Source organism: Lampetra fluviatilis, chromosome 51 (genome assembly GCF_964198595.1).
Source record: "Lampetra fluviatilis chromosome 51, kcLamFluv1.1, whole genome shotgun sequence".
Lineage (NCBI taxonomy): Eukaryota > Metazoa > Chordata > Hyperoartia > Petromyzontiformes > Petromyzontidae > Lampetra > Lampetra fluviatilis.
Window position 1 is genome coordinate 8573563 of NC_136325.1, and position 24442 is coordinate 8598004.

Genomic DNA, 24442 nt, shown 5'->3' on the forward strand with positions numbered 1-24442 from the left:
TCTACCCCCTCCACTCAGCCCCACACACACACGCTGTCGGGTGGAGCAGCTGGTCCCCCGTGAAATATTGCGTGAGCAATTAAGGCCACATCTGTGCAACACTACACCTACACAACACTACACCTGCACAAGACCACACCTCTAGCGCTACACTCACCAAGCCAAGACGCCCACACACCATCGCGCACCCGCTCAAAACGACAGCACTCGTGCGCCAGTCTCCCGCGCCGGTCGTTTATTGAACGCGTGCGTGCGGTGAACTTCCTTCGCGCCGTACGTAGCCACCAGCGGCGCTCATCGGAGGCGAGCGCGAGAAAACAGGAGCCTGCGACCGTAACGCAGGCGGCGTCGGCGGCTGAGACCCTGCGCCCCCCCCCACCCCGTGAGTAGGGGAGCAGGGCGAGCCCCCCACTAATATGGAATATTGGTGGGGGGGTTGTTCCCAGTGGTTAGCACGAGTAGTAGCAGGAGTCAGGCGACGTAGTTGAACGGTAGCGTGTTTTCCGCGTACGGTGGATGTTCGTGGTTCAAGCCCCGGTGGCCGCCGTGCGCGTTGAGAGTGCACGTTAAAGATCCCGTGAGGTCATTCAGAAGAGCCGAGGCCGTGTTGTGTGCCAGTGTCACGGTGCAAATTTGGCAGATTTTGAGAATTACACCGCACGTGATGCGACCGGCTCTTTCCCTAACGAGGTAGAAGCACATAGCAACATTGGCCCCCTACTGGCAGGCTATACTCGTGCCTTCCAGCTAGCCTTGCGTTATAAGAATGAACAGCTGTTAAGCCATACGAATTACCCGTATTTTTGAATAGGGAAATTGAGTTTTCATGTCCATGCGGCCGTTTCTATACGGACAAAATAAAATGTCTATTTCATCTTCTTGGTTCTTTCGGTAAAGTCACGTAGAAGGGAAATAATAAAATAATAAAAAATTAAACATAATAAAATACAATTCTCACGACGTTTCGGCCACAACGACTGCTTGCGTTGTAGCCGAAACGTCGTGAGAATTGTATTTTATTATTTTATTTTCATTATTTTTATTATTTCCCTTCTACGTGACTTTACCGAAAGAACCAAGAAGATGAATCCCTGCAGTCACGAAAGCTTTAAATCGAAAATTGTCTATTTGTTTGTGTTTCTCCCTTGTGATGAGACTTTGTAGGATTAACGTTAAGATTTATACAAGGGTACGGGGTGACCAATAAGGTCTGAAATGATCTGTAATCAGGTCGGCACTGATAAGGGGTTGATAGGTATGAGAATTGTGCAAAGTCCAAATTAACTAACTAATTATCCGTTAACATTGTGAACCCGCGACGATCGCGATCGACGGAGACGATACGCCGAAGTATCCCAAGGCAAATGTTCCCTCCACGGCTGCCGTGAGATCAACGGACGGAGGCGTTCGTCCCGTTCGGAGCGCGTCACAAACGCGAGCCGCTGCTCGTGTTTTCGTTGTGAAGACACGGGCCTCCAGCCGCCGCAGCCTTGCGAGCGGTTCTCAGCGTCCGTCCGTCCGGCGATTTCCGCCGGCTTCACTTGCGACCTTCCACCATGATGATGTGGTATCCGAACTTGGTTTTGACGGGAGGGTCGGTGTACACCGGGCTGGCCAGGGAGCTCACGGGCAACGCGAAGGCCGCTTCCTGAAAAGGACCCACCATGGAACCTCGTACCATCCAGCCGAGGTCGCCCTGGGAGGAACGGGGCAGGGTGGGGGGGGCAGCCGAGCATGAGAGAGGAGGGAGAAGGCGATGCTTGCAACGCGTAATGCCGCCGCGTTCCCACCGCAACTGTAACACGGACTGGAGCAACGCACCGGGCCTAGGAAGGCTATTCTCATTTGCGAAACAGTGAGATTTCAACTCTAAACGCTTCACAACGCCTCGCGTTAAACTTAAAATAACATTGCGTTGGAAACCTGACAAAAACGTCCGTGCAAATACAATAAACTAAATCCTAAAAACAAAGCCTCTACATTAATACATCAAGCGATTTCGCACCATCGGATTAACACGCACAGCGCCATCGCGAAAGCCTCGCGCGGATTCTCAACGGACTCAAATTTTTTTTCGTTTCCGTTGATTACAAAGACCACATCCGTGACGTACGAAAGAGGCAGGTGACGATCACATCCTGGCCAAGCCTCGCAGCGCTCCACCTGGCACGGCCCCGCTGTGGCCCAGGTGCAAGGCAATCCAGCGGTAGCCAATCCACCAAGCCGCCAACCTGGTGTCGCTCAATAGGCTCTGCTATGATCCACCAGAAAGCTATGACCAACAATTACCCGGATGGATTTCACTCTGTAATGTGCTACATACGTAAAGAATTCCAGCTATCGGCAGAAGTTAAGATTTTTTTTTATGTATGAATTCTTAGCCGGGGGGTTATTACTTGCCATCAGCCGTAACGGTGAATGTCGTCCGCCTATCTAAACGTTTGTTCCAATAGGTCCTGAGATCGACAACAGCAATTGTGGTGATCACCCACCCGTGGATCACGACCCACGTATTGGCCACCGCCGAGTAACCCAACCCGGAACAAACCAGGCCTGATCCTGCTGAGCCTCCGAGGTTGGACGAGACGAGGGCGCGCGTACGCGGGGTGGTTTGGCGACGGGCAGGATGCGCGTCGTTGTTGGGTCGAGGGGGTGGTTTTGGGGGGGGCTCATTCTGGGGGGCCCCTGTGGGGCTGGGTGGGGGGGGGCTCTGTGAGGCTGGGTGGGGGGGGCACGCACTCCCTGGCGAGCCTTGTCCTCGCTGAAGTTAGTCGCCACCTCGTTAAACCGGACGCCGCTCTTGAGCTTCTCCATCGCCTCCATCACCTTGCCGTGCTTCTCGCACAAGATGTGGCGCACCTTGTACGGGGGAAACAAACGCACGGACAATTACACATCCAGGCGAAGTCAAAGATACTCATGATGATGACATTCACGACAAGTCAGCAACTCGGAGGCGCGCAGCCAAGCTCAGGGCTGCTCGAAAGCCTCACCATACAGATACAGAATGGCCTTTAGATGTCTCTTAACAGTCAGAGTGCATGTGATGTTGCGGATGTGCAATGGGATAGAGTTCCACATCGATGGGGCGACAGCAGCGAGCCGACGTGAGGCTGTAGCAGTTCGAGACCTTGGTGTCTGAAGCAGATTGAGAGTGACGCTGCTGCTGCTGCTGCTGCGTAGGGTTCTACCGCGAGAGCCTTCAGTGCAAGGCGAGAGAAGTGAGGCGAGGTCTGGTGGGGGAAACGATATTGAAGGCGCAAACGATTTTATAATGTGTCCTGCTGGCGAAAGGGAGCCAATGTAGAGTATGGAGAGCGGTGGCCGAGCCGAGACGTGGATGGTGGACACTGAGGACGACACAACCAAGGTTACCCTTTTATCTGGCAACAAAGCTGACACCTTTTTTTACAAGGAGTCATGTTTGCATTGACCACAATACCTGCGGTCATAATGCAAACAAAAAAACATAACGCTCTAAGGAAAGCTGTCTCGGGTGTGGACCAATCAACTTCAAGGACAGTGCATACATTATCAGAGTTATGTTTTTTTGTTTGCATTATGACCGCAGGAATTGTGGTCAATGCAAACATGACTCCTTGTAAAAAAATGTGTCAGTTTTGTTGCCAGATAAAAGGGTAAAAAAACAATTATCACAACCAAGGTTGTTCTGTAACCGTTACAATTTGAGGATGTTGCTTGACGATGATTTGGAGAGAATGGCATTAGAGTAGTCGAGGCGTGACACGACTATACTGCAGGCGAGGGTGTTGGCAATATCGATGGGAATGAGTGGACGTAGTTGACGAAGAGCCTCGCGTTGATAGTGGCAAGTTTTGATGATGTCGCTGATGTGAATGTCCAGAGACAAGGTTTAAGAATCCAGAGTGACACCAAGGCATGTGATGCGGTCTACAAAGGGAATGGTGGTGCCGGTAATCGTGATGTTGTGGGGAAGAGAGGGTGACATGAGCCGTTGTCGGGTTCCAATAAGTATGGCTTCAGATTTTGGCTGCATTTTAAGAAAGATAATGTGACCTTAACCAGTGCTGCAAGGCTGTCGTGTACTCAGTTAGAGATTTTCAATTCCTTGAGCATTAGCGGGGTTTATTAATGTGTATAATAGAATGTATTCAGCATAGCAGTGGTATTTAATTCCGAAGCTATTAATAAGTCGGCCGATGGAGGATGTGTGCATAGCAAACAATCGTGGTCCAAGCACGGAGCCCTGGAGGACCCTGAACGAGTGCTTAGTGATAGTGGATGTGGATTTGCCCATTTTAACAGAGGAGGTCCTCCCGGCCAAATAGGATGAGATCCATTTTAGGTCCAATCCTCTGATTTCTAAGTGGGACTCAAGAAGACTGGTAAGCGATAGGTGATTAACATTATCAAAAGCCGATGAAATATCCAGACCGAAGAGAGTCGTGATTGCACCGGAGTAGACGATTGAAATAACAGTCTCGATTTAAAGCTTTCGTGACAGCAGGGATTCATCTTCTTGGTTCTTTCGGTAAAGTCACGTAGAATGGAAATAATAAATTAATAAAAATAAAACATTATAAAATAATTCTCACGACGTTTCGGCCACAACGCAAGCAGCCGTCCTCAGGTGGAGAACAGGTATGTCGAGAAGACAGAGTCTCATTCAGACTCTGTCTTCTCGACAGACAGAGTCTCATTCAGACTGTCTTCTCGACAGATCTGTTCTCTGCTTGCGTTGTGGCCGAAACGTCGTGAGAATTATTTTATTATGTTTTATTTTTATTATTTTATTATTTCCATTCTACGTGACTTTACCGAAAGAACCAAGAAGATTAAATAACAGTCTCCGTGGAGTAAGTCTGACGGTAGGCAGATTGATAGGCACAACATTTGGGGAAGAGGTAATGCGAGTCTTACGTTCAGCGAGACGCTCGGAGTTTAGAGAACTGGTGGAGAGGTTAGTAATCGGCCGGTAACTGGCAGATTTCTCAGTGTCTCGTCTGGATTTCTTAAGACGCGACGGTGAAACTTGGCCTATGTTGAAAGACGGTGGGAAACGCCCGGCTGAAAATGAAGCGTTGGCGACGGTGCGCATTCGCAGGAGCGAGTTGCGTGGAGCATCTTTGTTTAAAGAGGGGCCCAGGAAGGATGTCGAGAGGTGAAAGGCCGAATGTAAAGTGACCGAATGAAAGCTAGAACATAATTCCATGATAGAGGGGAGACTGATAATTGGTTTTTTTACCCTTCTATCTGGCAACAAAACTGACACCTTTTTACAAGGAGTCATGTTTGCATAGACCACAATACCTGCAGTCAGTGAGACTACGCTTTAAGGAAAGCTGTCTCGGGTGTGGACCAATCAACTTGAAGGACACTGTACATTATCAGAGTTATGTTTTTTGTTTGCATTATGACTGCAGGTATTGTGGTCTATGCAAACATGACTCCTTGTAAAAAGGTGTCAGTTTTGTTGCCAGATAGAAGGGTAAAAAAACCAATTATCATATTTTTACTGGCAAATGAGGTTCCAATGGTGTAGAGGGGAGAATATCGACAAGCGGGGGAGCGTGAGAAATAGGAGCTGGGAAACCGAGGGAATTCGAGTAGGAATTCCAAGAAGCAGCGATGGAGCTAATAATCAGTGCCAGTCTGTTTGTAAAATAAGTGCTGAACGAAGTGGCGAGTGTGAATGCGGCAAGTGAGTCACTCAAGAGGAAGAACCAAGTTTCTGCCTGGGTAGAGGTCATTTAGACTTTTCCAGAGGTGTTCCGGATTGTCAGAAGCAGCTGCGATGCGTGATTTGATATAGGCAGACCGTGAGGCAAAGATCCGTTTATTTTGTAGCTTTGCCGGCGACTCTGGAATGTTCACGGTCAGTGTCGAGTCCACTACGATAAATGATTCGTCCCCAACGTCTCCTGCTCCGCTTGGCGCGAACGGCTTCTGCGGTTAGCCGACGGTCATCGTGGGAAGACGCGCGCTTGATGCGAGATTTATAACGGAGCGAGCTCGTCTGGCACCGTTGCGAAATTTACTTCCAGCTGGCGGGCACAGATGGCAGGATCAGAGGACGGGGAGAGAAGTGGAGGTTGAGAGTCGGTGCCTGACAGTGGAGGAACGTATGCCTTGGGAGTAACGTGAGGAGCGAGTCGTTTTGATAGCACGTGGCATGAGAGTTTTTAATGAGGTGAGAATGAGATGGCCTTCTGAAAAAAATTTACTTGGACCGACCGAGGCATGGATTTGTGACGGTCGGCGTCAGGCTCGATGACCAGATCAAGTGTCCTCAGACCTCCTGATGAGCATACTCTTGTTGCCCCAACAAGATCCTCTCCGTATAGCCCTTCACAGACTTAAATTTCGATTTAAAGCTTTCGTGACTGCAGGGATTCATCTTCTTGGTTCTTTCAGTAAAGTCACGAAGAAGGGAAATAATAAAATAATACAAATAAAACATAATTAAATACAATTCTCACGACGTTTCGGCCACAACGCAAGCAGCCGTCATTCAGACGCTGTCTTTCCGACAGACCTGTTCTTCACCTGAGGACAGCTGCTTGCGTTGTGGCCGAAACGTCGTGAGAATTGCATTTTATTATGTTTTATTTGTATTATTTTATTATTTTTTATTATTTCCCTTCTACGTGACTTTACCAAAAGAACCAAGAAGACTTCACAGACTTTTTGGTGCAAAGCGCCGTTAAGCGAGCAGCTGCGAAAGGGCGGCGCGCCGGTGTGGCAGACGGCCACGCTCGGCCGCCTTTGTCTCCCCGGTACCGACGACTACACACCGCACTCGTTGAGTCGACCTCAGGGGAGCCACAGACGCCAGAGGTTGCAACCGGGTACCCGATACCCTACCCGATACCCATACCTGGCCGGGTACGGATACCCGTACCTGGCCGGGTACGGGTACCCGTTTGCGACCCTGGTGCGGCCGGGTACGGGTAAGCCGTGAGTCACTGGTGAATCACCGTTTGTCACTCATTTCCCAACGTCTTGTCTCTTCTCACAATTCAAGTTCCTAGAATCAACCCACCCGCGCCTGCAACATGGCTTCATCCCAGAGGTCGCAATCGGGTACCCGATACCCGTACCCGGCCAGGTACGGGGGTAGGGTACGGGTACGGCCGGGTATGGGTACAGGTACCCGTTTGCGACCCTGGTGCGGCCGGGTACGGAGTCCGTGGCGTGTTACCTTGACGGAGGTGCCGCCCCCCTTGGGCACGGAGGCCTTCTTGCCCCCACCGCTCTCCCCGTCTCCATCAGCCGCCGCGCCACCCCCTGTGCAACGAAGACAAAGATCCCCCGTGTAGCCTCAACAGACTGTTGGGGCAAGTGCTGTTAGCGAGCACCGCTGAAGGCCGGTACGGCACACGAGGGGGTGGGTGGCCAACACCACGCTCGGCCGCCTTTGTCTCCCCAGTGACGATGTTTACACGTCGCACCGGGTACTGATTTGAGGCCGAGTCGACCTAGTGGAGGCCCAAGACCGGTTCAGATCATCGTCACCGGTGTTGGTCGTGAGCAGGAATCGAACTCGGGTGGCCGGGTTTGTAGCGCGGCGTAGCGCTACCCGCTACACTACCGCTCCCCCACTGTGCAACAGACACACACGAGGTGTCAGTCACTACAGCAGGGCTGGGGTTACGTAGGGTGCGAAAGAAGTTCAACAAACACGGCAGCGTCATCATCGGCAGCAGAATTGCCATCATCAGCAATGTCATCAGCAAACTTACCACCATCATCATCATTTGCGTTACCAACAGTAGCAGAATCATCACCATTTTTATGACCATTTTACGACCACTACATACACCACCATCACTTCTTCACGCATCACCATCACCACTTCACACATCACCACCCTCACTTCACCACCACTTCATACATCACCGTCATCACTTCTTCACGCATCACAGCTTCATACCTCACCACCATCACTTCTTCATACATCACCACTTCACACATCACTTCTTCATACATCATCACATCACCACTTCACACACACAGTTAACATCACCACCACCATCACCACATCATCACCTCACACACACAGTTAACATCACCACCATCACCACTTCACACACAGTTAACATCACCACCATCACCACTTCACACACACAGTTAACATCACCACCACCACATCACCACTTCACACACACAGTTAACATCACCACCATCACCACATCACCACTTCACACACAGTTAACATCACCACCATCACCACTTCACACACACAGTTAACATCACCACCATCACCACTTCACACACAGTTAACATCACCACCATCACCACATCACACACACAGTTCACATCACACACACAGTTAACATCACCACCATCACCACTTCACACACACAGTTAACATCTACCACATCACCACTTCACACACACAGTTAACATCACCACCATCACCACTTCACACACAGTTAACATCACCACCATCACCACATCACACACACAGTTAACATCACCACCATCACATCACACACACAGTTAACATCACCACCATCATACACACAGTTAACATCACCACCATCACCACATCACACACACAGTTAACATCACCACATCACCACTTCACACACACAGTTAACATCACCACCATCACCACTTCACACACAGTTAACATCACCACCATCACATCACACACACAGTTAACATCACCACCATCATACACACAGTTAACATCACCACCATCACCACATCACACACACAGTTAACATCACCACATCACACACACAGTTAACATCATCACCACCACCATCCGCACCTTTGCTCGCCCCCTTGCCTCCACCCTTCGCTTTAGGGCCCATCTCTTCGGCGGGGGGTGGGGATATGCGAGGAGAAAGGGGGGCCCTTGCGAGGAGAAAGGGGGGCCCTTGCTAGGAGAAAGGGGGGGGCTTGCGGAGACCCTGCGAGGTAGCCGAGACCCAGGCAAGAAGAAGACGGAGGAGGAGGGGGGGACCCCACCACTCCCAGTGATCTCAATGACGAGTGTCTCGTTACAGTGAAGCCGGCGCGGCCATCTTGGGTAGGGGGCGGTGGTGGTGATGGTGAGGAGGCACCACCTACTCGCCCCGACTGCGCATGCGCGATGGGTGGTGGTGGTGTGAGGGGGTCCCTTAGCAAGATGGCCGCGCGGGCTTCACGCAGAGCAGCCGCCTCGTAGCAGCAGCAGCATCGTCGTGGTCGAGAGATTCCTGGTGGCTGTGAACGGGGTCCTGGTGGTGTGGAACGGCGACCCCTGCGCGAGACCCCGGTTTCGAACCGTCAGACATGTCGAGGAGACGCGGAGGGGACGAGAAGGGGTCCAAGATCCCGTCCAGTGAGTCGTCCCCCATCTCCCACATAATCCCCTAAACCAGTAGGTTCTTAACCTTCACTGCAGCCTCAGTAGTGTAGAGTGTTAATGGATACACAGGGGTTTGATGAAACAAAATAAGTTGTTACATAATTTGTGTGTTTTCGATTGAACGCCTACAAATATAACCTGGCCGCGTCTCGCTACCATCTTAACACAGCTGTTTTGTTGCCAGAAAAAAGGGGGAAAACCTATTCTCATATTTTGGTACTGGCAAAGGAGGTCCCATGATGTAGCTGCTAACCCCGAGCTCTCATTACTCTGATAATGCATTGTTTTTGTGCTGTGTACGCCTTTTGGCGTCCTCTGGTCTAACACCGTTTGAGACTAGGCTCGAAAGAAAGCTGTCTCTGGTGTGGTCCAATCAGTTTCAAAGACAATGCACATATTATAAGAGTATGTTTTTTGTTTGCATTCTGACCACAAGTATTGTGGTTAATGCAGACATGATTCCTTGTAAAAGGTTTTAGTTTGGTGTTTTAACATCTTAACACATTTTTTCTTACTCTTTGGGTCTTTCAGTAAAGTCACATAGATCTAAAAATAATCAAATAAAATCACGAAGTTTCGATCGCAACACAAGCAATCGTCTTCAGGTGAAAAAATATAGCAGGTGGACTGCTGAGGCAGGAATAAATATAGCCCTGTTTTGTTGCCAGAAAAAAGGGGAAAACCTATTATCATATTTTGGTATGAGAATAGGTTTTCTTGGCAAGGACCCTCCCGAAAAAAGGCCCTTGAGACTCAGGCAGGCTTTCTGGCGGAAACGAATGCAATAATATAACAAAATAATCGCAGAGTGTTTTCACTTTCTTTTGCAGGATTCCGGGTAGAACGTGGAGACGATGACACTTCCAGGGCATCGTCCTTTGGGCCAGCCTTGCCTCCTGCATTCCGGCCGCAGCAGAAGGTGGAGGATGAGGAGGAGGAGGAGGAAGAAATCGGACCAGTCTTGCCCCCTGGGTTTCGACGGCAGAAGGAGGATGAGGATGACGACGACGACGATGAGGAGGAGGAGGGGGGCATTGGGCCAGCCTTGGCCCCCGGGTTTTCTGGGCAAAGCTGCACAGCCAGTGGATCAGGGCGGTGTGTGAGCATCACACCACTACCACCAATACCGTCACACAACCATCACAATGCTATGATTCCAGCATCACAACACTCACTAACACTGTCACACCATCATCACAGTACCAGCAGGGGAGCATAATTAGATCAGTGGAGAGCGGTAAGTGAATGCGTGGAGGGGGGTCGAGTGAGCTGAAAGGGGAGAGGTAGGCATGGGAGAGTATTTTTAAGACGGTGATCACGATCATCTCGTCACTGATGCAGGAATTAATTTGGAGGTAGTGTGCAGTTGTCGGCGATATTCAATGCAGCCGCTATGTATGTTTGTGCTTGTTTGTGCAGGAGCCCAGTGCGCAAGAACACTGATGACGATGATGACGGCTACTTTGGGCCAGCGTTGCCACCTGGGTTTGCGCCGCGGGCATCCATCATTGGACCCACCATACCCCCAGGTGTCACCGAGCAGGTGCGAGCACACGTGCACGTGCCACCACGACACCACTCGCGGTCACCGCTGTTGCCCAAAAATTTCAATTCTCCAACAATGTTGCTTCAAATTAGTCAAATGGTTGAACACCAATGTCGCCTGCTGCGAAAATTTGGCAGGACCCTCCTGAAAAAATCCTTATTGATGTTGTACGATCCATCATGTAGGTTTCTTGGGTTAGATCGCGTAAAATTAAGGTTTGTCAAATATCTATAATATAGGATTTTTGGGTTATATCGTGGAAAATTTACGATCTTAAAATGTACGCGATCTAACCCAAAAAAACTACATTATGGATGATATTGGTCGCGACAGCCTGCGTGTTGAACTGATGTACGAGTTGGCACAGTAGGGAGCACAGCTGGTGCATCTGACAGTCAAATCAATCAACCCATGGCACCTGGATCTGTCCCGTGACCTGCAGTCAGCGAGCCTGTGACACTTCAACTGGTCTCAAAGTGCACCTAGCCTGGCACAAGCGCTGTCGTGACGTCACTGCAACAAAGTGAAAGTGAATGGCGGTTGTTGTTGTTGTACGTGTGTGCGTGGTGTGTGATGGCACCATGCAATGTGTCTGCCCCCTACCCTGTCTCCAGGACGACAGTGACTCAGATGGGGAGATCATAGGACCCATGCCGGCTGAAGGCCCCATTCAGTCGCGAGTGGCCGAGGAGATTGAGCTGCGTTCGCAGCGCATGAAGGACAAGCTCCTGGGCAAGGTGAAGGTTTTAAACGTTAATCCGTCAGCTCTGTCCGTCCGTCCGTCTGTCTGGAGCATGGGGGTCACGGTAACTCTCGTTAAGAAGATCCAAAAGAAACAACATTTTGGTATGAAGTTGCGCTGCCGGTATAATACATACCAGAGCAGCCTGCCGGATTGAGTCTTTGCAACATGCGGTGAACGTGCTGCCGTTAGGCCCTGTCACTACCCCAGGGATGAACGAAAGAAACCCAACTCAACTAAAACTAATGATGATGATGATGGTGATGATCGTGTGTTGCATAAAACATCAGCACTGGGGAGACAAAGACGGCCGGGCGTGGCGATGGCCACCCATCCCCTCGTGCGTCATGCCATCCTTCACGGGTGCTCGCGAACAGCACTTGCCCCAACAGTCTGTGAGAGGCTACACGGAGGGGATCTTTGTCTTGTGTGTGTGTGCGTGCACGCGTGTGTGCAGACGGACGAAGGCCCCGTGGTGCGCGAGTCCTGGATGATGGAGCTGCCTGACGACGCGAAGACGTTTGGGCTGGGGCCGCGCTCGTTCCGTCGCAAGGCGGCGCCCGACGCCGGCGACCGCTCCGTGTGGACCGACACGCCGGCGGACCGCGAGCGCCGGGCCAGGGTGAGCGAACGCTTCGCGTGCGGCACGCTGTTATCGCGACGCTCGTTAGCCCGGGAGAGCCAACGAACTGGTCTCAGGGGCTCGTGCACTCGGGGACGGGAATTGATCCTTATAGAAATTAACGTACGACGTTGAGGGATGCTGTTGGCATGAACGACGCGATTATAAAATGAAAGCATCATTATCAAGGTGGGACCCAGGCTTTCGGTTTTGTGGAGTGTGGAAACCGTTTTCAAGTTTACGTTGTTTCACCCGGTGAGAGCACGAGACACCAGGCTAGTCTCATTTGCAAGGGTTACCCCTTCATGGCCAATGTTTGTGGCAGACTTTATTATTGTCAACATGTTTGTTTACCCAGAAAATCCTCACCGAGTGATTCTCAAGTCCCCTTTTTAGGAGGGCGGTCCTGCCAAGTGTTCGCAGTAGGGGGGGGGGGGTAACGTTGCCATGAGCCATCCCAATTGAGTAATTTGCAAGGACATTTTTCAGCATTTGGGAAATGTTGGCCAATACAAGCTGCATTGTACGGTGCTTTCTTTACCTTTAAAAAGCAACCGGAAAACCCAGAGGAAACCAATGCAGAACTTATAAACTCCACACAGAGAAGACTGCCGAGTCAGGGTCGAACCCAGGGTCTTATGTCCGTGAGGCACGAATGTGACCATTGTCCCATCTCCCTGTTCGCCCAGTGCTTGATGCTTTTCGTCCGATCGCGGTCATCGTTGATTCGTATAAAACACGCCCCCTTGACGAATATCGTGATATAATATCGTTCACAGTATGAAAATCTCGATTTAAAGCTTTCGTGACTGCAGGGATTCATCTTCTTGGTTCTTTCGGTAAAGTCACCACGTAGCAGGGAAATCATAAAATAATAAAAATAAAACATAAAATAATTCTCACGATGTTTCGGCCACAACGCAAGCAGCCGTCCTCAGGTGAAGAACAGGTCTGCTTGTGTTGTGGCCGAAACGTCGCGAGAATTATTTAACTATTTTTTATTATTTTATTATTTCCCTTCTACGTGACTTTACCGAAAGAAGCAAGAAGAGGAGTATGAAAATCGTTCACTGCTCTGCATTGATTGGCACCCACCGGTGTGTGTGTGTGTGTGTCGGATGGGTGGGGGGGGCTTTGTGCACTGGCTGGGGGGCCGTCTGCGATGGGGGGGGGGGCTGTGTTCGTACGACTGCAGGAGGGGGACGCCGACAAAGCCGGTGGGAGCGGCAAGAAGAAGAGGAAGCACAAGGTGGAGAGTGAGCCCTCCGAGCAAGACCTTCAGCTGGCCGATGCGGTGGCGGCCTATAACGTGAGCGACGCCGCACACTCTCCCCGCTCTCTCTCTCCCTCTCTCACTGCATTCTCTGTCTAACACAACACGCTCCTGCTAGCGCCCCGCGCTCCTTCTGATGTCCTGCTCCCTCTGTCTCTCCCTCCACTCTCCCTGTCTCTGTCCAATACCCCGCTCTCCCTGTCTCTCCCTGCCACTCGCCTTCTCTCCTTGAGACTCCCTGGATCTCACTTCACACGTTCTAAACAGCCCACTCTCCTCATCTGTCCCTCCCTGTCTCTGCTCGTGGGTCCTGTCTCTCTGCCTAACACCCGACTCTCCCTATATCACACTCAGTCTCACCCTGCAACTCCTCCCCCCCCCCCCACTTGTGTAAGGTATCTTGAGTTGCAGTTGAATTTAGAATGTATATAAATAGATGTTATTTTCGTTGTTGTTGTCGCACTTTCTGCTTCACCGCTCCCCCCCCCACAATCCACAACCACCGTCTCCGCCTAATCACTGCATCGAGGGAGTTGTGGTGCAGTGATTAGCGCACTGCGCTAAGAATTTGGCAACACGAGTTTGAGTTCTGGCCATGGTTACCCATTCATGGGGAGTGATATCTGCACCTGTCCTAGGCCTCCCCTAGGTCGACTCCGCCTGTGATGATGTACCTTGTGCGGTGTGTAAACAGCAGCACTGGGGAGATCACAGCGGATGGGCGTGTTGCTGGGGCCATATCACCCCCTTGTGCACCATCCTGACCTTAATAGGTGTTTGCGAACGGCACTTGTCCCCGACTCTTTAAGCCTGTACCCAGTGGCAGGTCTTCGGCTCAGACGGCCTCCATTCTATCTGATGTTGAGCTTTCTCCACCTCCCTTCGCATTATCTCACACGCGGGCAGTGTCGTCAGGCCCAGCGTGGTCACTTGCGGCATCATCACAAGCATCATCGTCACACGCGGCATTGGAAAAACACAGCCTCGTCACCTGTAGTCATCATACGCAGCATCATCACCAGTATCCTTCCAGACCTTCCTTAACAAGATATGGGCCACTGAGAACGGCCTCTTCTCGACTGTTCCAATCGGACGTCTGTCCTCCCCGAACCCGCTCGCGAGAAGTCCCTCATTTAACTTTTCTGCGCGCGGTACATGCTCTCACTCGCAGGAGGCCAACCGCGGCGTGTCGCTGATGGACCAGCACAAGCGCAAGCGCAAGTCGGGCGGGGCGGCCACGGGCCCCCCGCCGCCGCGCCGGCCGTTCGATCGCGACGTCGACCTGCAAGGGGGCCGCGTGGACGGCAGGAAGCGGCAGGACATCATCGACAAGTCCCGGCTGCTGGGCTCGCGGTTCTCCCACGGCAACAGCCGCATGTTCCTGTGACGGCGCCTAGGGGGAGCCCCTCACCGCGGCCGTTGCGTTTGTCGCGTTGCCGCCCGCGGGGGAAACCGCCCGTAGGTTCGCACCATCTCCGCAGGGCCCCGGAGCGAAGAGGCCCGGTTGGGAACGCGGCGGATGGGGCCTTGGACCGCCCTGCACGAAGGGATTGTCACGGGCATTGCAGTCAGTGGCGTAGCCGCGGTTGATTGGCAGTGGAGGGGTGGGGGGGCTACGTGGTGGACAGCAGAGGGGCAGTGCGGTGAAATCCATTGCTGTACTGTACTTCTATGCTCCCATATTCATGACGTACACCTTCACCAACACACAGACCGGCATGGTGAAGTATGGTCAAATAACCTCCCACAACTCACATGATATAAATGTACAGTTTGGATTTATTACATAAATGGGATTGCATAGGGATAAGAGTGGAGAGGTAGGAGAGTGCGTGAAGGGGAATAGAGTGAGATGAGAGAGGCAGGAGAGTGCGTGGATGGGAGTCGAGTGAGATGAGAGGTAGGAGCGTGCATGGAGGGGAGTAGAGTGAGATGACAGGTAGGAGAGTGCGTGGAGGGGAGTAGAGTGAGATGAGAGAGGCAGGAGAGTGCGTGGAGGGGAGTCGAGTGAGATGAGAGGTAGGAGAGTGCGTGGAGGGTAGTAGAGTGAGATGAGAGGGGAGAGGCAGGCAGGGGTCAGTCCATGCAGGATCTCGAAGACGGTGAGTGTGATATTGTAGTTGGCGTGGGATTGGATTCGGGGCCAGTGGAGGGATCTGTGTGTCGGGGCGATGTCTCATTTACAGTTGCGGGTTGAGAAGTGAGACAGCATTTTTTGTTACAATGTTTTAAGAATCACTTTATATCTGCTTTTACTCTCGACCAAGGCATGTCACGTATATACTTTGGCAATAAACCATTGCTTTTTATGTTCTGGACACAATGAACTGATTCAGAGGATCACACACACATGGTGGGAGCCTACTCCCAGTTTTGTGGAATGTGGAAGCCTCGTCATTGGACATTAATGTTGTTTCACCAGGTGAGAACTCTTAAGATAGCCTTCAGGCCCCATGGGGGGTGATGGACATATATTATTACAGTAAAACCTTGGATTGCGCACATAATTCGTTCCGTAAACGTGTTTGTAATCCAAAGCACTCGTATATCAAAGCGTTCGTATATCAGTTGTGATCACATGACGCTCGGCAGACAAAGCGTATACACGTACTACTCATATTGCAAGACCTCGCTCGTTTATCAAATTAATATTTATTTTAAAAAATTGCTCGTCTTGCAAAACACTCGCAGACCAAGTTACTCGCAATCCAAGGTTTTACTGTATTACCAATGCTCTTGTTTCGCCGGAAAAGACTCGCTGAACCTCAAGAGTATTTTTCAGGAGGGTCCTGCCTAGTTTTCGCATTAGGGGGGCGATGTCGCTGATGCGTATTCCCGATTGAGTAATTTTCAGGTGCGTTGTCAGCATTGGGATGTTTTTGCGCCCAATACCAGTTTACATTGTGCGGTGTATTTTTCATTTTTTTTTCTTTCTCTACGGAAGGAAACCAGAGAACACGGAGGAAACCGATGCACAATTTGGGGAGAACATACAAACTCCACCCAGAAGTGGCGCCCTTCGTTGGGGATCGAACCCAGGCTGCTGCTTCTTGCTGCGATGTGCAAAGCGTCTGCGCTGGACCACCAAAATGTGGTGGCTCCAGGTCAGGCTTGCGAGCGAGCTCCATCAACGGGCTTTTTCAATCGCAGGAGACACGAGCAGCTGGCGAGTTTTATTACAATTAGAGTAATTGGGAGTACAAAGAAAGACAACATGAAACACGCTCCTATTCGCAAGGGGGCCCTGGGTTAAATCGTAGTGTTTTGATTTTAAAATCGCACAGGCGAAGCCGCACATCGTAATTAATAATTAGGGTAGTTTATCTTTGGTTAGATCACTGTCTTGGTATAATGCCAACCTCTTTTTTTAACTATAACCCTCCACCACCCAACAGAGGCAATCAAAATTAAATAGTCACGTGGGAAACATAAACTAGGGATCATGAACACAACATCTGAAGGTGAAAAGCCAGTCGGAATTATAATAAGAATCGGGTATTAAAGCAAATACTGTATTAAATCCATCATGCACAACATGTACCCACACATTAAATAAACCTCAGGCCAAATTAAATACCGCGCTTATTATTATTTTGAGAAAGCGTATTAATTAACTCGAAGTGCACTAAAATACAAAAGAATATAATTTAGCTTTTTCAGTTTGTACTCTTTGGTTCTTTCGGTAAAGTCACGTAGTTAGAAATAAAATTTAAAAAATCACGACGTTTCGATCGCAACACAAGCGGTCGTCATTAGGACTGATGACGGATTCCTGCAGTCACGAAAGCTTCAAATCAAGATTTTTAAGTTTGGTTCATTCCCCGTTCGTCCACTTGTGTTGTCTACGCCGCACTGTTGTTTGTGTTTGGTCTAAGATCACTTCTCTCTCCCGGCGGTCATTTCGTTAACTTCTCAAACTCCCCATTATTTTTTGGAACCTCGGTGGAATATTCCCGGCGGGTCAATTTCTCACTAGAAATTTTCTGGAACGCTTGTGGGCTTGGCTGGCTGGCGTCAAGTAAGGGTTATAGGCGTAAGGCACTACCACTACTACTACTACACGGGTACAAGGTGTGCCAAACCATAATCCCATATGAATGTATTCTATGATGAGGTTCATAACACTACTCACTCGCACGGTATTCTCCCTTGGAGGAACAGGAACCACGCGGTGAGCCGGCACCAACAATTCTCTGAGCTCTGCGTTCCTCTATACATGGAGATGTTGTCGGCCTATCAATGAGTGTTTACATGTGGGCGGACATCAGGAGCACGCGTGGGAGGGGGAAACGCTCGATCCCACACAGATGGAACAGGCGGGAGTCTCGCTTTGCTGAACCCCATTCCGGCCAGCCGCGGTTACGGCTCCCCCTCGACACCCACCCACGGGAAGGGAGTTTGACGGCCATCTGCGTGTGATCCATCAACCCTCGCCGCTGCCTGCACAGTGCCGGGCTACAGGCAGCTACGTGCAGCAGCGTAGCAGGCACCGCTAAGAACCCTCGCTTCGTAGGATGGAGGGCGACGGTGTCAAGATAATTCCAGGAACAGCTCTGCCGGGCTGTTCTGGCTGAACATTAGCACTGGATGTACTGCGTGGGAAGCACGGTATTAATAGGATTGATTGGTGGAGGTGGTGGCAGACGCAGTATATACACACACGTGTTGAAGCAGTGGCATTTAAATGATATGGGTGATTTAGAATCAAAGTAATCAAAGCACAGTAAACGTGGAACCAACATTGGTCCAACGGTTAAAACCACACGCCAACGTTGGACCACGTGCCCCACCAACGTTGGGTCAACGTTGGTCCAAGTGCAGTGGATTGACCATGGCTGATGGTTGAAAATAATTGACCCAATGCCGTTTCAGTGGTCATCCTATAGAGACTCGCACCCGCCATAGTAACGTGGAATGTCCACCACTGCCGCCCCCCCCCCAATGTCTCCACGTGCTCCTTTGAGAAGGAACTCGCTTTGTGACTCGCCATTAGACTGGTCGACACTTCAACAGATGTGGAAAAAAACGACTTCTAATACCTTTTAGGGAAAAAAATAACTTTAATCGCCCCCCTATCCCCGTGATGTAAGCTCAAATAAACCTCTTAACTGTAAATAAATTCTTTTTTAATTGGAATTTATTCATTACCCGTAGAACATTAATTTAAAACACTGGAGAGAAACCCTCTGATCTGGCACGAGGCTCCACCCCTCCCCTGTCCTCTTCTCCCCCCGCCCCCAATCCCCCCCTCCCCCTGCCCCCTATCCCCCCCACTGGCCTCCCCCGGCCCCTCCCCTCCCCCTGGCCCCCATTCCCCCCCACCGGTCTCCCCCTGGGCCCCTCCCCTTTGGAACACCCCCTCCCACCTTGCCCCGCCCCCTCCAACCCTGCGCCACCCCCTCCCACCCACCCTCCCTGCCAAGCCCCTCCCCCCTATCCTCCATACCGAGGCCCCTCCCCTCTGGCACGCCCCTCCCCTCTCCCCCACCCCAATTTCCTCCCCCCCCACCCTCACATAGCGATGACGTAATGTCACCCCGCGCCGATTGGCTCTGCCCCGTGTCGGCGAAGCCACGTGACCCGCCGTTGTCCAATGGGACGGAGTCGAGGGCCGCGTTCGTTGTGTTTGAATTTGCGACGTTGGGGACGCGAGGAATCGGAGCCTCTGCCCGTGTCTCTCTGTCTCCCGTGTCTCTCTCCTTTGTGTCTCTCTGTGTCACCCTCTGTCTCTGGGTCACCTTAGTGCCTCGGTGAGTCGTCTTAGTGTGTCTCTACTCCGTCTCGCTAGGTAGCCCTGCGTGTCAGTCTCGTGGTGTCTTCATTAGTCCGGTTGTCTTAGTGCGTGTGTCTTAGTGTTGTCTCCATACACGAAGACGCACGTGTCTGACTTTGTGTCTCGCCCCGTGTACGTCTCCCTCTGTGTATCTAAGTGTCTGTGTCTTTATATAGGTCTTGTATCACCTGTGTCTCGGCTTGCCTGTCTCCCCGTGCCTCTCAGTGTCCTCATAGAGTATTTCTGTGTCTTTCTGAATCTCTCTCTAGAGTATCAGGTGTCCACCGATGTCTCTGAGTATTTCTCTGCCTCGCTGAGCCCTCCCCATGTCTCCACGTGTCTCACCTGAGTCTTAGCCTCTCCGTGGATCTCCCCCTCGAGACCCCGTGTCTCCCACGTGTCCCCCGTGTCTCCATCGAGACCCCGTGTCTCCCCGTGTCTTCGTCGTGTTCCCCGTGTCTCCCCTGCCACCGGTAGTCTCAATGGACCGAGACGTGAGCGCGCTCTGCGAGAGCACGATGACTCAGGGCGCCGAGGAGACGGTGCTAAGCGACACCCCAGGTGAGACACGTGTGTGCATGTGTGGACACGTGTGTGGGTGTGTGTACACCTTTGTGTGTGTACATGGCCTGGCACAAGCGTCGTGGTGACGTCACCGCCACTTAGTGGCGAATGGCGGTTGTGTGTACACCTGTGTGTGTACGTGTGTACGCCGGTGTGTGTACACCTGTGTGAACGTACACGTGTGTACACGTGTGTACACCTGTGTGTGTATGCGTGGTGCTGGCCACCCACCCCTTCGTGTGCCGTGCCGGCCTTCATAGGTGCTCGCGAACAGCACTTGCCCCTACAGTCTGCTCAAGCTATACGGGGGATCTTTACGTGTCCACGTTTTCCATAGATTTGCCAGTGGCCCCATGGCACCGAGGTGTCTGCCGTGACATGCTAGCGAGAATTTGACGCTTCACGTGGCGGGATTGGCCTCTGATGTTGTTTGTGTGTGGACACGAGTGTGTGTGTGTGCGCCATATTTCATGTCCCGTCTGTTACAGTAGAGGTGGAGGGAATTCCAACAGGATCTACCTACATCTCTGATTTATTGACCTGGTCAAGGACTATGATACCATCAGTAGGCCTGGGCTCTGGGTTGTTCTTCGTGATTTCGGAGTCCCTGACCCTCTGCTCACGATCATTAAGGACCTTCATGATGGTGAGCGGGCCCGGGTAAAACTACGTGGCCGGGAGTCGGAGCCTTTCCCTGTACACCTTGGGGTGCGACAGGGATGTCCTCTGGCTCCCGCATTATTTAACATCAATTTTCACCACGTAGTTCGTGAAGCCTTCAGTAGCTGTACCGGAGGAATCTCCATTTGGTACATATACAATGGGAGGCTGATCGATGGTCTCGTATAAGTAGCTGGTACGATGCGTGTGCCGTGCCAGCCTTCATCAGTGCTACTCGCGAACAGCACTTGCGCCAACAGTCTGGCAAGGCTATACGGGGCATCTTTGTCTTGTATCTGTACCTTGTGCTTGTGTGAGTACACGTGTACCTGTATGTACCTGTGTCTGTCTCTCGCCGTTTTTATACAGACCCAGTGTCTCATTTGTGTGCCTCTTTTTGCATCTGTGTACTGTACACGTGTACCTGTGTGGGCACGTGTGTCTGTGTGTACACATGCACCTACACACGTGTACCCTCTGTGTGTGTATTCAACGACCACGGCTGACCGTAGCGGCAAGTGGTGATTGAACCTGCGGGTCCCGTAGGTCATTTCAGCCTTCATTGAGTACCCGGGTATAATAAACATCACCAGCTGGGGAGACAAAGGCGGCCGGGCGTTGCCACTGAACACACCACCACCCCTCCCTCGTGTACACTCAGGGGGATCTTTGTCTGTTGTTGTGTTGCATTTTCCAGTTAATCGGTGTTATTGCCCTTGTACTTTGCCCAACATTATCTGAGCCACTTTTACATCAACAGAGAGTGGGATTTTTTGTGTACTCTTTTTTTTTTTTGGGGGGGGGGGGGAGTATTTTTAAATCGACTCTGCATATCCTTGTTTACGTCCCTGCCATCTAAATAATTATTTTCTGTCACCGTTTTTGCAAGCTGTGTCAAGTGCTTTGAGTTGAAGGCACGCTATAAATACACAAATGAGATGAGATACAGCTGTCACTCCCTGAGACTGGGAGAACTCTCTTACAGAGCAGTTGCCGACCCATGCTTAATTCCCAGATTCGAGGGCAGAGTTTTACCTTCCGGGATCTGGCGATTACTGAGCACGTATTGCGCGAAAATTCGGTTCATATCACGCGTTGAGCCTGCTAGTTGCAGAAGTTCGCGGTTCGAATATGTATCCAGGAAAGACTCAATGAGTCCCAAGACTTTTTTTCAGGCGTGTCCTGCAACATTGGGATGTTTGGCCAGTGCCATTGAATGAGCGTTTGACTTCATGTACGTTGAGCTTCTTGCGCGGCGTACGTACCCAACCGTGCTAATCGGAGGTGCGGGGGGAGGCCAACAAACTGAACGCAAAAAAAGTAGTTCTGAAGAAATGAGTTTGTAAATCTAGATGTAAAAGTGCAAAATAGCCCCAGTGGCTTCATAATATTGGAAGGAAGAGCGTTCCAGACGGCCGCAGAAGCGCATTCATGTGGGAGGAACACGGACAACCCGGTGAAAATCCAGCACTGCCATCCCCTAGCCATACCTAGCAGCCCTGTACCCTGCAACACCTGGCAAGCCCTGGTGGCCACCCATCCAAACACAAACCAGCCTCAACCCTGCTGAGCTTTTGATATCAACAAGATGCAGGGGGTGTTGGGGGGGGGGTCGCATTTAAGGGTGATTTGATCGCAAATGTTTTCAGGGCGTCTGTGCACAGTGTCACGATTTATCAATAAATAACAACTCATGATTAGCAGAAAATGTCAGATGACATGAAATCAATACGCAATCTCTTAGCCAAAAATAATGCCGGGTTTGGTAGCCGCCACCACCACCGCCGCAGCCGCCACCACCGCGTTCCGAAGGGGAAGCGTCTCTCTTCAGCGCCGTCCTCCGGCACGTTGAGACTGGCCGGTGCTCGGATGGGCGGCCACCGCTTGGGCTTGCCAGGTGCTGTAGGCGTGGGGCTGTGGAGGCGAAGACAGGAGGTGGCGGTGGTGAGCGTTGCCTGCTCGGTCGTTGTGCGTAGTGTGGGTTTTTTCTTTCTTCTCCCGGTTGTTTTCCCCACTTCCTTCCGAGAAGATGCCAAACGCGTTGGTGGCGTTGGCACAAACGTGTCCCGGTGTAGCAGGGCAGGACCCTCCTGAAAGAGGTTTGAGACTCGCTGAGGCTTTCCTGAGTAAATAATTGACATTATTAAATGAAGTTTTTGAGAGCGCATGCTAAATCATTGGCACGATTGCGAGAATTGAATGCAAGTGTGTTTTTTCAGATATCTCTTGTTTAAAAATTAATCTTACGTTGGCTACAATTTAATGGGCTCGGGTCTCGGAACAAAGGGTGGCGGCAGTGGTTGGTGCACCGCGCTATAGACCCGATGACATGAGTTTGATTTCCGGTCACGGCTTTCGTCATTGCCGCGTAATATATGCACCACAGACAGTGTTGGGAGGTTGTGATATTGTTGGCGTGCTGTATCGTTGATGGGGTGTGCGCTACAGTCGGTGTGTAAGGTGTAGTGAGGTTATCGGTGTGCTGCGTCGTTGACGAGGTGTGTGCTACAGGCGGTGTGGTGAGGTTATCGGTGTGCTGCATCGTTGAAGGGGTGTGCGCTACAGGCGGTGTGGTGAGGTTATCGGCGTGCCGGCTCATTGACCTGCTGTGCGCTTGACCTCAGGTGGTGTGGATAGCGTGGAGCCGCGTGTGGTGTTGGTGGGAGAGGCGGCGCACGACCAAGAGCTGGTCATCGCGCTGGAGGTGATGGCACCCCGGTTGCCCTGGCTATAGAATCGACCTGTAGAGTTACATGGAGACCTATAGACTCGCACGGAGACCTCTAGAGAGAGTTACACAGAGACCTGTAGACTCGCACTGAGACCTATAGAGTTACACGGAGACCTGTAGACTCGCACTGAGACCTATAGAGTTACACGGAGACCTGTAGACTCGCATGGAGATCTACAGACTTACGGAGAGCTTATAGACTTAATCAGATGCACGCGGGGTCCTTGGGGATCACATTGAGATCCATAGACACCCACAGACCATATAGAGACCCACAGATTTACATAAGCTCGCAAAGACACCCACGGTTCGCACGGAGAACCGTAGACTCAGATAGAGACCCATGAACTCGCATAGAATGCCATGGACTCGCACAGAGACACGCAGGCACACACAGCGACTCGTCCTGCACAATGCAAAGCGACGTAATGGATGGATTGCAACTTCACAGTCTCCCAGTCGTGGAGATCCCCCACGCACCTCCCGCTCGTTGCCCTCAGCGCCACCACGAAGTGCTTCTTCACGGACGCTGTGCCTGACCGACGGCCGGTAATCCCGAACCCCCACCACCACCCCCAGGCGATGGGGCTGCCGCTGGTGACGTGCGAGACGGGCGAGGACGCGGGGACGAGCGCCAACCCCGAGCAGGAGACGGTGGTGATCGTCGCGGAGTTCTCGGGCCCCGAGTACGAGCGGCTGCTGCCCACCGACTGCCGCATCCTGGGGCCCGCCGTGCTGCTGCGGGCGGCCCGGCGCAAAGAGGTGCGGCGTCGACACGCCGGGGGCGGGGGGGGGTGAGCCGGTGGCGCATCTGCCGGTCGTCTCAGTCGGTCAACCCGTGGCACCCGGGTCCGATCCGTGACCTCCTGCCGGCGAGCCTTCGACACGTCACGTGGCCTGAAAGTGCACCTAGCCTGGCGCAAGGGCTGTGGTGACGACGTCTGCCACTTGGTGGCGAACGACGGTTGTGGGGTGGTTAGCGCATGGTGCGCTACGAACGCAGCAAACCCGAGTGAGATTCCCGTTCATGGCCAACGCCAGTGACGAGTATCTGAACTGGTACTGTGCCTCCCCTAAGTCGACTCGGCCTCAAATGAGTACCTGGTGCGATGTGTAAACATCGCCGCTCAGGAGACATAAAGGCCGCCGGGCGTGGTGTTGGCCACCCACCCCCTCGTGTGACGTGCC

General features: G+C 51.8%; 3 protein-coding genes across 6 annotated transcripts in view; 2 read left to right on the forward strand and 1 right to left on the reverse strand.

The window, feature by feature from the left end:
• Positions 1–1011: 1011 nt before the first annotated feature.
• PIN4 (peptidylprolyl cis/trans isomerase, NIMA-interacting 4) lies at positions 1012–8923 on the reverse strand. Its single transcript, XM_078878636.1, has 4 exons — positions 8762–8923; positions 7184–7269; positions 2740–2859; positions 1012–1696 (listed from the first exon to the last, which is right to left on the reverse strand). Exons 1-4 carry the CDS (start codon positions 8802–8804, stop codon positions 1538–1540), a joined length of 408 nt encoding a protein of 135 aa, XP_078734762.1. The 5' UTR covers positions 8805–8923; the 3' UTR covers positions 1012–1537.
• Positions 8924–9115: 192 nt separating this feature from the next.
• On the forward strand, positions 9116–15835 carry GPALPP1 (GPALPP motifs containing 1). Its single transcript, XM_078878637.1, has 7 exons — positions 9116–9316; positions 10174–10438; positions 10763–10886; positions 11504–11626; positions 12089–12253; positions 13449–13562; positions 14698–15835. Exons 1-7 carry the CDS (start codon positions 9268–9270, stop codon positions 14911–14913), a joined length of 1056 nt encoding a protein of 351 aa, XP_078734763.1. The 5' UTR covers positions 9116–9267; the 3' UTR covers positions 14914–15835.
• A 155-nt stretch (positions 15836–15990) lies between these two features.
• The window catches only part of ECT2 (epithelial cell transforming 2), a 69393-nt gene continuing 60941 nt past the window's right edge, over positions 15991–24442 (forward strand). For all 4 annotated transcript variants that reach the window (XM_078878638.1, XM_078878640.1, XM_078878639.1 and 1 more), the window contains exons 1-4: positions 15991–16630; positions 19777–19860; positions 23148–23227; positions 23834–24016. In XM_078878638.1, the coding sequence (XP_078734764.1) occupies positions 16585–16630; positions 19777–19860; positions 23148–23227; positions 23834–24016 (393 nt within the window). In that variant the 5' untranslated portion in view covers positions 15991–16584. The remainder of the gene's footprint in view (positions 16631–19776; positions 19861–23147; positions 23228–23833; positions 24017–24442) is intronic.

Excerpts from the sequence above, each read along its gene's own strand:
- PIN4 (XM_078878636.1), bottom strand. The coding sequence starts at position 8,804 with ATGGGCCCTAAAGCGAAGGGTGGAGGCAAGGGGGCGAGCAAAG. Across the intron at positions 2,860-7,183 it reads GGGGCGGCACCTCCGTCAAG|GTGCGCCACATCTTGTGCGA; the intron begins GTAACACGCCAC and ends CCCCCGTACAAG. Across the intron at positions 1,697-2,739 it reads AGGACAAGGCTCGCCAGGGA|GGCGACCTCGGCTGGATGGT; the intron begins GTGCGTGCCCCC and ends CGTTCCTCCCAG.
- GPALPP1 (XM_078878637.1), top strand. The coding sequence starts at position 9,268 with ATGTCGAGGAGACGCGGAGGGGACGAGAAGGGGTCCAAGATCCCGTCC. Across the intron at positions 10,439-10,762 it reads ACAGCCAGTGGATCAGGGCG|GAGCCCAGTGCGCAAGAACA; the intron begins GTGTGTGAGCAT and ends TTGTTTGTGCAG. Across the intron at positions 10,887-11,503 it reads CCCCAGGTGTCACCGAGCAG|GACGACAGTGACTCAGATGG; the intron begins GTGCGAGCACAC and ends CCCTGTCTCCAG.